At 49.9% G+C, this 10,866-nt stretch overlaps 1 protein-coding gene across 1 annotated transcript; it reads left to right on the forward strand.

Annotated features, from left to right (window-relative positions):
- The first annotated feature begins 7,411 nt into the window (after positions 1 to 7,411).
- On the forward strand, positions 7,412 to 10,481 carry LOC123128570 (G-type lectin S-receptor-like serine/threonine-protein kinase At5g35370). The gene has a single exon (XM_044548607.1). The coding sequence runs from the start codon at positions 7,603 to 7,605 to the stop codon at positions 10,261 to 10,263; it is 2,661 nt and encodes an 886-aa protein (XP_044404542.1). The 5' UTR covers positions 7,412 to 7,602; the 3' UTR covers positions 10,264 to 10,481.
- The last annotated feature ends 385 nt before the right edge of the window (positions 10,482 to 10,866 follow it).

Raw genomic sequence — 10,866 nt, forward strand, 5'->3', positions numbered from 1 at the left:
GCGATCTACAAGGGTATGTAGATCCACTCCTCCCTCGTTGCTAGATGACTCCATAGATAGATCTTGGTGACACGTAGGAAAATTTTGAATTTATGCTACGTTCCCCAACAACAATAACCTCTCTAGTCATGTTGCTCCTATTAGCACCATCAGGCAGAGTGATAATCAATTATCTATCCTTGCTCCTGAAAATGATCTACCTATTGCTATGAGGAAACCTACAAGAAATGGAAACATTCCTGGACACCTCAAAGATTATAAACATGATATAGCTAATTTCATTTCCTATGAATATTGCACTCCACCCTTCAAAAGCTTTATTGCCTCTTTAGACTCTGTTTCCATACCATCAAACTGGAAAATAGCTATAGAGGACCCAAACTGGAAGGGAGCAATGCTTGATGAGATGAAAGCCTTGGAGAAGAATTAGACTTGGGAGCTTGTGGATCTACCACCAGGTAAGCAACCAGTAGGATGTAAGTGGGCATTCACTATTAAACACACCCCTGAGGGAAAGGTGGATAGGTATAAAGCCCGTCTCGTGGCAAAAGGCTACACACAAACATATGGAATCGATTATGAAGAGACCTTTGCACCTGTGGCGAAGATGAATTCAGTAAGGACACTTATATCATGTGCTGCAAACCTTGATTGGGATATTTACCAGATGGATGTGAAGAATGCTTTCCTTCATGGTGATCTCCAAGAAGCAGTATACATGCATATACCGCCTGGATTTGAGTGAAGTAAAACTGTTGGAAAGGTATTGCACCTACATCGTTCTTTATATGGCTTAAAGCAATCACCACGTGCTTGGTTTGATCGGTTTAGACATGCCATGCTAAAAAGGGGTTATTTTCAAAGTAATGCTGACCATACACTATTTTATAAGCATATTAATGGCAAGGTTGCAATCTTGATAGTGTATGTCGATGACATTGTGATTACTGGAGATGATTCCAAGGAAGTTGCAGAGCTGAAGTATCATCTTGCGCATGAGTTTGAAGTGAAGGACTTGGGACAATTAAGATATTTTCTTGGTATAGAGGTCTCACCAGGGTCGAAGGGTATTTTTCTCTCACAACGAAAATATATCTTGGATCTGCTCAAGGAAACTGGTATGCTTGGTTGTCGACCTGCTGCTACACCTATTGAGCAAAATCATCGGTTATGTAGTGATGTTGGGACACCAGTGGATCGAGAGCGCTACCAGAGACTAGTTGGAAAGTTAATATATTTATCTCATACCCGTCCAGATATTGCCTTTGCTGTGAGTGTAGTTAGCCAATACATGCATGACCCAAAATCAACTCATATGGAGGCTGTAAATAAGATCCTACGGTATCTTAAAGGGTGCCCAGGAAAAGGCCTCTTATATACCAAACAAGGGGACTTGCAAGTTGAGTGTTATACCGATGCTGATTGGGCTGGTTCCCTAGATGATAGGCGCTCAACATCTGGTTACTGTGCATTTGTTGGTGGAAACCTAGTTTCATGGCGAAGTAAAAAGCAAAGTGTGGTGGCTCGGTCTACCGCAGAAGCTGAGTTTAGATCTATGGCTCATGGCATATGTGAGTTATTATGGTTGCAGATCCTCCTAGCAGAGCTGCGGTTGTACAAGTACAAACCTCTGATGTTGTACTCTGACAACAAAGCTGCCATTGATATTGCAAATAACCCTGTTCAGTATGACCGAACCAAGCACATAGAGATTGATCGTCATTTCATCAAGGAGAAGCTCGATAGAGGGATAATTTGCCTACCATATGTAACTTCAGCCAGTCAAGTAGCAGATATACTTACAAAAGGACTCCCGAAAAAAACTTTTTCCATGTTTTGTACCAAGATGGGTATGTACGACATATTCTCCCCATCTTGAGGGGGAGTGTTGGTGTATAAATAATGTAATTAGAGGACTCCGTAGGGTCTAAAATGTAAAGTGTACAAACAAAATATAACTCAGAACAAAGAGACTGGATCGGTGAGGAACGCTCCAGAATTCCCCCAAATCCTCTTCGTGCCATCTCCATCCCTAGCCCAAATCTTACAAATCCCACATGATTTTCATCAATTAGGCATGCTCTTATTTTCAATGTGTTTTAACCGTCACATGATCTTATTTTCTATTGCTAAATCCACACAAATGCCCTTTGTTTCGGTCGTTATGCGCTCTTGTTTCCACGGGAGAATCAGAATCAAACACTACGTAGTTTGATCTCCCCCCAGACCGGAATCATGAGAAGCCACAAGTATTTTATAATGTGTCTGGTCAGCACAAGATGACGCCGCGCACCAGCAGCAGATGAAGCTCCCCTCCCCTGATACGACTCCCCCGCCAGTTCGCCCCGGGTTGTTGGGCACGACGACTGTGCCGAGCCACTGAACCTGCGGGGTTGGGTTGCGCGAACGGACGCCACCACCGCCGGTTACACAAGCCAAGCGTATCTCGCGTGAGATCACGGGGGAGGCTGGGGCTGGCCGCCGCGAGAGGAGACGTGCGCGTGCATCATGCATGAGTCATGCAGCAAGAAACCGGCGCCCGCCAGAACAGTAGCAGCTGGCTGCATGTAAACGCGTAGGGCGATATGGCATTTTGTTAAATAAATTAATAAAGTACGTATACGCAATGGAGAGTGTCGATGGTACGGACGGGCTCGCACGCTCCTGATAGCTGGACGAACGATTGGACGACGCGTTGCAGGCTGTATTCAATGCGAGCGTATGGCTAACAGGCCGAGTACGCCTGCACAAACGCTGGATTTCTGCGGCGGAGGCGTGTAAAATAACGTGCAATTAACGACCGACCATTATGCTGTTCCATTGGCACAGGTCTTTTCGCACGGTACAGAACAATGTCCGTTAGCTGCGCCACTGTTGATTAGATTATGCTACAGCTCTCTATTTGTTCACCTGGATGACTGGTCAACCTTGTGTTTGCTTCTATTATTTCTGTCAAGTCCCATAAACCAGCCCATCCAGAAAAAAAAAACTACCCACTTCTGTAAAGTGCGCAATTTTTCCATCATATCACGCTCTCGATCAAGGTCTATCTGCTAAAAAGATTTCCTTTTACTTGGCTTGCTCCAATGGTCTTTGCTTCGATTTTAAACCGCTTGTTTATTTCGAAAAGGTATAGAGAGATTTTTTTTTCAAACAACCAAATAATTAAAAAAAATCTATGTGTTCAACGTCTCATGCAAATGCTATCTACCAATTTGTAGGGAAAAAGACTAAACATTTTTTCGCGGGGAAAAAAAGAACACCAACTATCATCACAAAATGTCACACTAAAATTGTTTTCTTCACCACAAAACACTAGTGCTTCATTTTGCATGAGAAAAATTTATCGATGCTTGAACCACTAACACGGAAATCTATAAAAATAAGTCGGAATTTATTGAAACCATTTAGACCATTTTTCCACCAAGTAACACGTGAGCCAAAACGCCATAAGCAAGGGATTTGCTCGGTCTGTGCCGCCGCGTTGTCACGTTCCTACAGAAACACTTACGGCCGCCTTGTAATCTTTTTTTACCCGTGTTGACATACTGTATCTGCTAAAAACAATCTTCCTGACTAAATTGAAAACATGGCCACTAATACGCTGGCAGTAGTTGATACACTATTGAACTTCAACCAAACACTCCCTCAAACGGCCCCTCGTATGAGTATAAAATTAAAAATTAAAAATGATGTTCTCAAACCGGCCGTTGGTGGGTCCCAAATGTTTTCTTAAACTCTGATGTTCCCTTGATCACCCTGACCGTAGAATAGTCAATGCATGCCTCCGTGCCGCGGCCGACTCCATACTCCGGTACACATTGTTCCATACATATTGATGTAGAACAGTGAACAAACGGCCTGCAGGAAACAGTAACGTCCACGACCTCCATCGGTGTCTCCTGCTGTCGCGTACGTGCATTAAATATCCCTTGTACGCCATCTGTACTACCACACACGTCTCGTATCTATATGCGAACGAACGCTTGCCGATACCGTGAGCGCGCGAGCTCGTCCACGCCAACGGATTTTCGTACGCAAAGGCTCTTGCGTGCGTCGTAGGTGTCACCGATCGGGAGATAATGTATTTGGCATGTGAAGAAGGAAGGGCATCGGCCGGCCGGCCCTGCCTCGCCTTCAACCGGCAATCATGATTCATGAAGATCGATTTGATTTATCTCCCCAAGGCCCAGAACCAGAAGTTTGACGTATTAAAAATGATGAACGAACGGACGTAAACAAAGCATGGTAGCGAGTCTAAAATGTGATGATACATTTGTGCTTTGGTCCGGCTTAAGGAAACCCAACAAAAAAATTTCTCTAAAAAAAACCCAACAAAAGCTTAACCTAGTTGTGTGCGTGGGTGATGTGCCCACCAAGTCCTACTATTAGACTATGTTGCATGGCAGTTTACAAAGACGGATAGATTCAGTGTAAGGTCTGCTTATTATGCTGAGTGAGTGGGAGGATCAGTACAGAGCAAAAATTGGCTCTAATGGAGGACAGTCAAGTAGCCTGAACCATCCTGTGTGGAAGAAAATCGGGAGCCTTAAGATGCCAGACAAGGTCAAAATATTTATTTGGAGATGCCTTCATAATTCTATCCCTTTCCGGAGCATGTTAGCAAATCGCCACATCCCTATAAATGACCAATGCCCATGGTGTCAAGGTGCAGCCGAAGATGTAAGACATGCTATGTTTACATGCAGCAAAACGAAGATGATATGGAGGGAACTCGACCTGAATGAAATAATAGATGAGGCAGCTTTGGTGGACCGATCGAGCGCTGTAGTCCTTGAGTTCCTGCTTTGTGATACTAAATTTCAGAAAACATATGATGGAGTAGTGGATATTCCGGAGATTGTTGCGGCTACATGCTGGTACGTATGGTGGCAAAGGAGAGAGATGGTGAGGGGAGAACAAGTTCAGTCTCCACCCCAAACTGCTCTATGTTTGCTGACTCTAACTCTAAATTTTGTGCGTGCATCTAAACAAACCAGCCAGGTAACTCACTTGAATGAATGGAGAAAGCCATTGTCAGATTTTCAAGCTTTGAACGTGGATGCATCCTTTTCTGTGGAAGATGGCCTAGGAGCTTGTGGAGCTGTGGTGAGGGATCACAACAGTGGATTCATTGGAGCTTGTACAACACCGATGGAGCATGTCCTTGATGTGGTTTCCGCAGAGGCTGAGGCAATGAGACAAGGTCTACTATTTTTGCAAAGCCTAGGATGCAGCAAGGTCCTTATACAATCTGATGACGTTATTGTGGTGGACGCGCTGAAAAATAATGAAGGCCATTCATTGGTTGCTGCTCCAATTCTTAATGATTGTCGAGTGTTACTGAAAGAATTCGGGAAGGTCTACTTAGATTTCTGTAATAGAGTCGAATTGTGTTGCTCATGAGCTAGCTAGTTCCGGGAGAGGTAATCCACCGACTGTGTGGTCGGATAACCCCCCAATTTTTCTTTTGAAGTTTTTAGCAGATGATGTAAGTGTTATCTAAATTAATAAAGCTAGCCATGAAGGCCTTCCCCTAAAAAAAGTCCTACTATTAGACAAATTCAACATTTTGAGCACATTAGGCGGTCTACTTTGTTGGGTTATTAGCAGTATAGTACTCCCCCATTTCCGCTTTAGAGGGCTTATCTCAATCTATTCAATATGTTTGATGTGCAAGCTAATATGGTAATAGGCTTTTAAATCAACTTTTAAGATTCGTGGAAACTTTTAAGAGGGGTGTATTGAAGCAAAACTCCCAATTCACTTGTTAAGGAAACAACTGTCAAATGAAAAAAAACCTTTGACCTCTTCTTTTTTATCGTCCCTCGTCGTGAAAGAAGAGCACGACGAAAAATATGGGGTGCAATCTATTTTTGCATTACTTCATTCAAAGAATTTCAAAGGGTTAACCGTGTTTCGATGAAAATAGTTTAATGCTAGACAATGGAGGCTAAAAGTTTTGATGGGTTGGTTAACTATGCATTGCCATCTAAGGGGATTAGAGATTTAAGACCATATTAAAAGAAATGAGCTATGGTTAAAAAGGGTTAAGTTAATGCCCCGCCTAAGATATAAAGAAGAAAGGAGTACGATAGGTGGCAGTTAGCCGGGCAGATCTTCGAGCTTACCACATCCTCGACCCTCCAATCTCATTTGAAATAATTCCACCATATCGGCAGCCTCTTTGATTCACAAGACTTGTAAAATAAAAAAACATAATTGGAAAATACATGAATTGTCATCTTGAGCACTACATTATTAGTATGTGCGTTCGATTGTGCGCATAAAAACGTAGGATTCTTCACATGAGGTTAAAGTGCATGAAAATTTGCATATGAAACTAGTACAAATTGAATCCTAAGAAAAAAAAACTATGTATCCTAATCCTACGAATCGAATAACTGACACATTTTCCCCCGTAAGGACCAGAAACCTCAGGAATCCCTTGAGCTGGTGTGTCTGGACTCCCTCAAACCTTCCATATGTTTTGTATCGATTTGTCAAATTTCGAATGTCCGACCCGCTGCCCATTGTCCGCAGACATTTGGCAACTCTCGTTGGATGACAAAAAAAAAATGTCCGGGCCATCCAATCCAAACACTTAGGTGCGATTTGGTGATCCATGTTGGTGAGTCGCCATTAAATCTATGGTAGTGCGAACTGGCGAACATTCGCTCGGAAGAACTTGCCAGAAAATGCATTCACAACCGTTTGATCGAGATCAATCGGCGACAGTTTTTTAAAATTTGCCTTCTCTATCGTGAATTGTAGCCTCCAAGCCAAGAGGGTGCTATATAAATGTAATGTTATGTGCCATGCTGCCCATAGTTGGTCGGCTAACGTACATAGTTTTAGAAGACCACATTTTCTATTGTTGCGCTGTCTCCGAGTTTTAAGCAGACCAGTTCAAAAGGTTATTTGATCACTCGTCCGAGCTTTTCCAAGGTAAGAGCATCTCCAACGGGCGCCCAAAAAAAGCTCCGCGTACTAAAATTTTGTTTTTTTGGACGTCGCACTGTAGCGCTACAAGTTTTTGGGCGCGCGCTAAAAAACGCTATCACGCACATCATATTTTGGGTTCCGGATTGCGCGCGCTTCACAATTTGCACTGTGTGCTTTTTGTGCGCGTGTTTTTGGGCGTCTGCAAAAGCGATGTTGGCTCCGACGCACTAAATATGCTAAAGTGGTATGCTATGACTTTTATTGGGCGTTAAATTTTTGTGCGGCCGTTGGAGATCCTCTAAGGGAAAAGACAAAAGAGACGGGCATGCTGTGCTGCTAGGACATGACTGGACTGGACGGATCCGAACATAAACTCACATAGAATATGCAGTGATCATATGCTAATTAATACTCCAACAGTCCACTAATCTCCATTCTCCAAGCTCGGACTAAACAATCCGCGCAAGAGGCGAGCGCCACGTTCAAACTCCACGGTAGCAGGTTGTCGTCCATTGGCATCTTGATTATTTTGCGCGCGCCCAGATCCCGGCGCGGCCAATGGCGCCCCTCCGGCCCGCCCGGGTCAACTCCCCCCGCCTCCATGCCATCGTCACGTCGACTCCGGCGCCCCCATGAGCCGACCGCTTCGCCTTGGCCATGGGGAGACCCTCGCCGATCCGCCCACACCTCCTCCTCGTCCTCCTCCTCGGCGTCCTTCGCAGCGACGCCGGCACGGTCCGGACGGAGCTCGTCACGCCGGACTTCGCGGCGTCGTACCTCCTCTTCATCGACACCCTCGGCGTGTTCCTCCGCTCCAGCAGCGGCGCCTTCGAGGCCGCGGTGCACGGCCCGGCGGGGCAGCAGGACCGCTACTACCTCGCCGTGCTGCACGCGCCGTCCGGGACCTGCGTCTGGGCCGCCAACCGCGCGGCCCCCATCACCGACCGCGCCGCGCCGTTCCGCCTCTCGTCGGCGGGCGTCTCCGCTGAGGACGCCAACGGGACCGTCGTCTGGTCCACGCCCCCGTTCGCGTCCCCCGTGGCCGCGCTCCGCCTGGCCGATTCCGGGAATCTCGCGCTGCTCGACGGGCAGAATGGCACGCTCTGGCAGTCCTTCGACCGCCCCACGGACTCGCTCGTGTCGTCGCAGCGGCTCCCCGCCGGCGGGTTCCTGGCGTCGGCTGTGTCGGCCTCGGACCTGGCCGAGGGGGACTACAGCCTCAACGTCACCGCGGCCGACGCCGTTCTCACATGGATGGGGTCGTCCCTGTACTGGCGGCTGTCCAACGACGCCATCTCAATCAAGGACCGCGAAGGCACGGTCGCGTACATGGCCGTGAACGGCACAGGGCTATACCTTCTAGCCGCGGACGACACCGTCATCGTCCAGGCGACGATGCCACCTGCCGGCCTACGCATCGTCCAGCTGGGCGTGGATGGGAAGCTTCAAATCTCTAGCTTCGCGTCGGCGAACTCGTCGTCGTCGCCCATGGACGGCGGCATCGTGGCGCCGAGCAGGGGATGCGCTCTTCCGCTCTCGTGTGGCGCGCTCGGCCTCTGCACGCCCGACGGCAACGCGTCAATCTGCACGTGCCCGCCGCCGTTCCCCACGGCGCACGACGACGGCTGCGCGCCGTCCGTTGGCTCCACATTGCTGCCCGACGGCTATTGCGGCGGCAGGTCGGCGACCTCGTATCTCAGCCTCGGGAGTGGCATTGCGTACTACGCCAACAAGTTCTCGCCGCCGGCCATGGCCGGCTCCAACGCGTCGTCGTGCCAGGCACTCTGCAGCAGCAACTGCTCCTGCCTCGGCTACTTGTACGACTCCTCCTCCTTGTCTTGCTACTTGGCGCAACACCAGCTTGCTTCCTTCATCAACACCAACGCGAGCAACGGCGCCGGCATGTCCGGCTACATCAAGGTGCAGAGCTCGCCAAGGTCGTCGTCGGACAGCTCGTCTTCCAACAAGACACTCATCGCCATCCTGCTCCCTACCATCATCGCATTTCTGCTCGTCGTCGTCGTCGGCGCGTTCGTCATCGCGTCACGGCGACGTAAGGACGAGCAGCGCGTGGGGAGGCGCGCTTCGCGGTCCAGGGACGTGCAGCTCCGGCGGCAGCGCTCGCCGGGGTCAGCCTCGGCGCACCTCGTGCGCGATCTGGACAACGACGACGACGGCGATGACGACATCGTCATCCCCGGCCTCCCCACCAGGTTCACGCACGACGAGATCGAGGCCATGACCAACAGCTACCGCACCAAGATCGGCGCCGGCGGGTTCGGGGCCGTGTACAAGGGCGAGCTCCCGGACGGCTCGCTGGTGGCTGTGAAGAAGATCGAAGGCGTCGGGACGCAGGGGAAGCGCGAGTTCATGACGGAGATCGCCGTGATCGGCAACATCCACCACGTCAACCTGGTCCGCCTCCGGGGATTCTGCACCGAGGGCCACCGCCGGCTGCTGGTGTACGAGTACATGAACCGCGGCTCCCTCGACCGGCCCCTGTTCCGGCCGGCGGGCCCTCTGCTCGAGTGGAAGGAGCGGGTGGACATCGCCATCGGCGCGGCGAGGGGGCTCGCCTACCTCCACTTCGGGTGCAACCAGAGGATTATCCACTGCGACGTGAAGCCGGAGAACATCCTGCTCGCCGACGGCGGGCAGGTGAAGATCGCCGACTTCGGGCTCGCCAAGTTCCTGACCCCGGAGCAGTCCGGGCTGTTCACGACGATGCGGGGCACGCGCGGGTACCTGGCGCCGGAGTGGCTGACCAACACGGCCATCACGGACCGCACCGACGTGTACGGCTTCGGCATGGTGCTCCTGGAGCTGGTGCACGGCCGCAAGAACCGCAGCGAGCACGTGAGCGACGGCGGCGGCGAGGACTCCAACTCCTCGAACGGCACGGCGGGCGGCTCGTCGCGCGGCGGGAGGAACGACTACTTCCCGCTGGTGGCGCTGGAGGGGCACGAGGGCGGGCGGTACGCGGAGCTGGCGGACCCGCGGCTGGAGGGGCGGGTGGTGGGCAAGGAGGTGGAGAGGATGGTGAAGGTGGCGCTGTGCTGCCTGCACGAGGACCCGCACACGCGGCCGAGCATGGCGGTGGTGGCCGGCATGCTGGAGGGCACCATGGAGCTGGGCGAGCCGCGCGCGCAGGCGCTCGGGTTCCTCCGGCTGTACGGCCGGGGGTTCGCCGGGCCCTCCGAGGGCAACGTCATGAAGCAGGCGATGGTGGGCGATCGCACCCGGTCGGAGACGACGATGACGACGATGAGCGGGTGGCCGTCGTACATGTCCTCGTCGCAGCTGTCCGGCGCGAGATAGCGCCATGGGCACGGTGCTCCTGTGCTAGAGGTTGTACTCCACTTGATCATTTTGGTTGATTCCTTGGTAGAACAGAGGTGGATTGGTCTGTGAGATCTTCATCTGTATCTCTGCAGTTTTGCTGTATTGTGCTCTTTGTCGTCAGATTTTCATTCAGAGTAGATGGAAATATGGATCAGGAAGAGAATTCGAACGAAGATGGAATGGGGTTTAGCTAATTCTTGGTTGTCTTTCTGCTCTCCAAATATTGGAAGAACATCTTGTATGCTGCAAAAGAGATTGTCCATAATTTTTTCCCTCGGCTGCTTGATGGATGAACTTAAGTTTATTGGGTGGTCCATATGGCTTGACTTGTCTCTGTGGATTTGATGGTGCTCATGCGCTTCAGCCGAGGTGCTCTCGTTAGGGGTTTCCTTGCGATGTCAATGTGGAGGTTGATTGTCGTTCCGTGTTTGGTATGTTTCTCGGGCTGGGGTTGCATGTTGTGTGAATAGTCCCCATGTGGTTAGATTGTATCGGGTTTCGTCAGATTTTTCGTTAATTTTTAGGCAATTCAATTCTCTTTTGCTCAATTAATCGATGAGATGCTTTGAAAAATAATAT

The sequence above is a fragment of the Triticum aestivum genome, chromosome 6A (assembly GCF_018294505.1).
Source record: "Triticum aestivum cultivar Chinese Spring chromosome 6A, IWGSC CS RefSeq v2.1, whole genome shotgun sequence".
Lineage (NCBI taxonomy): Eukaryota > Viridiplantae > Streptophyta > Magnoliopsida > Poales > Poaceae > Triticum > Triticum aestivum.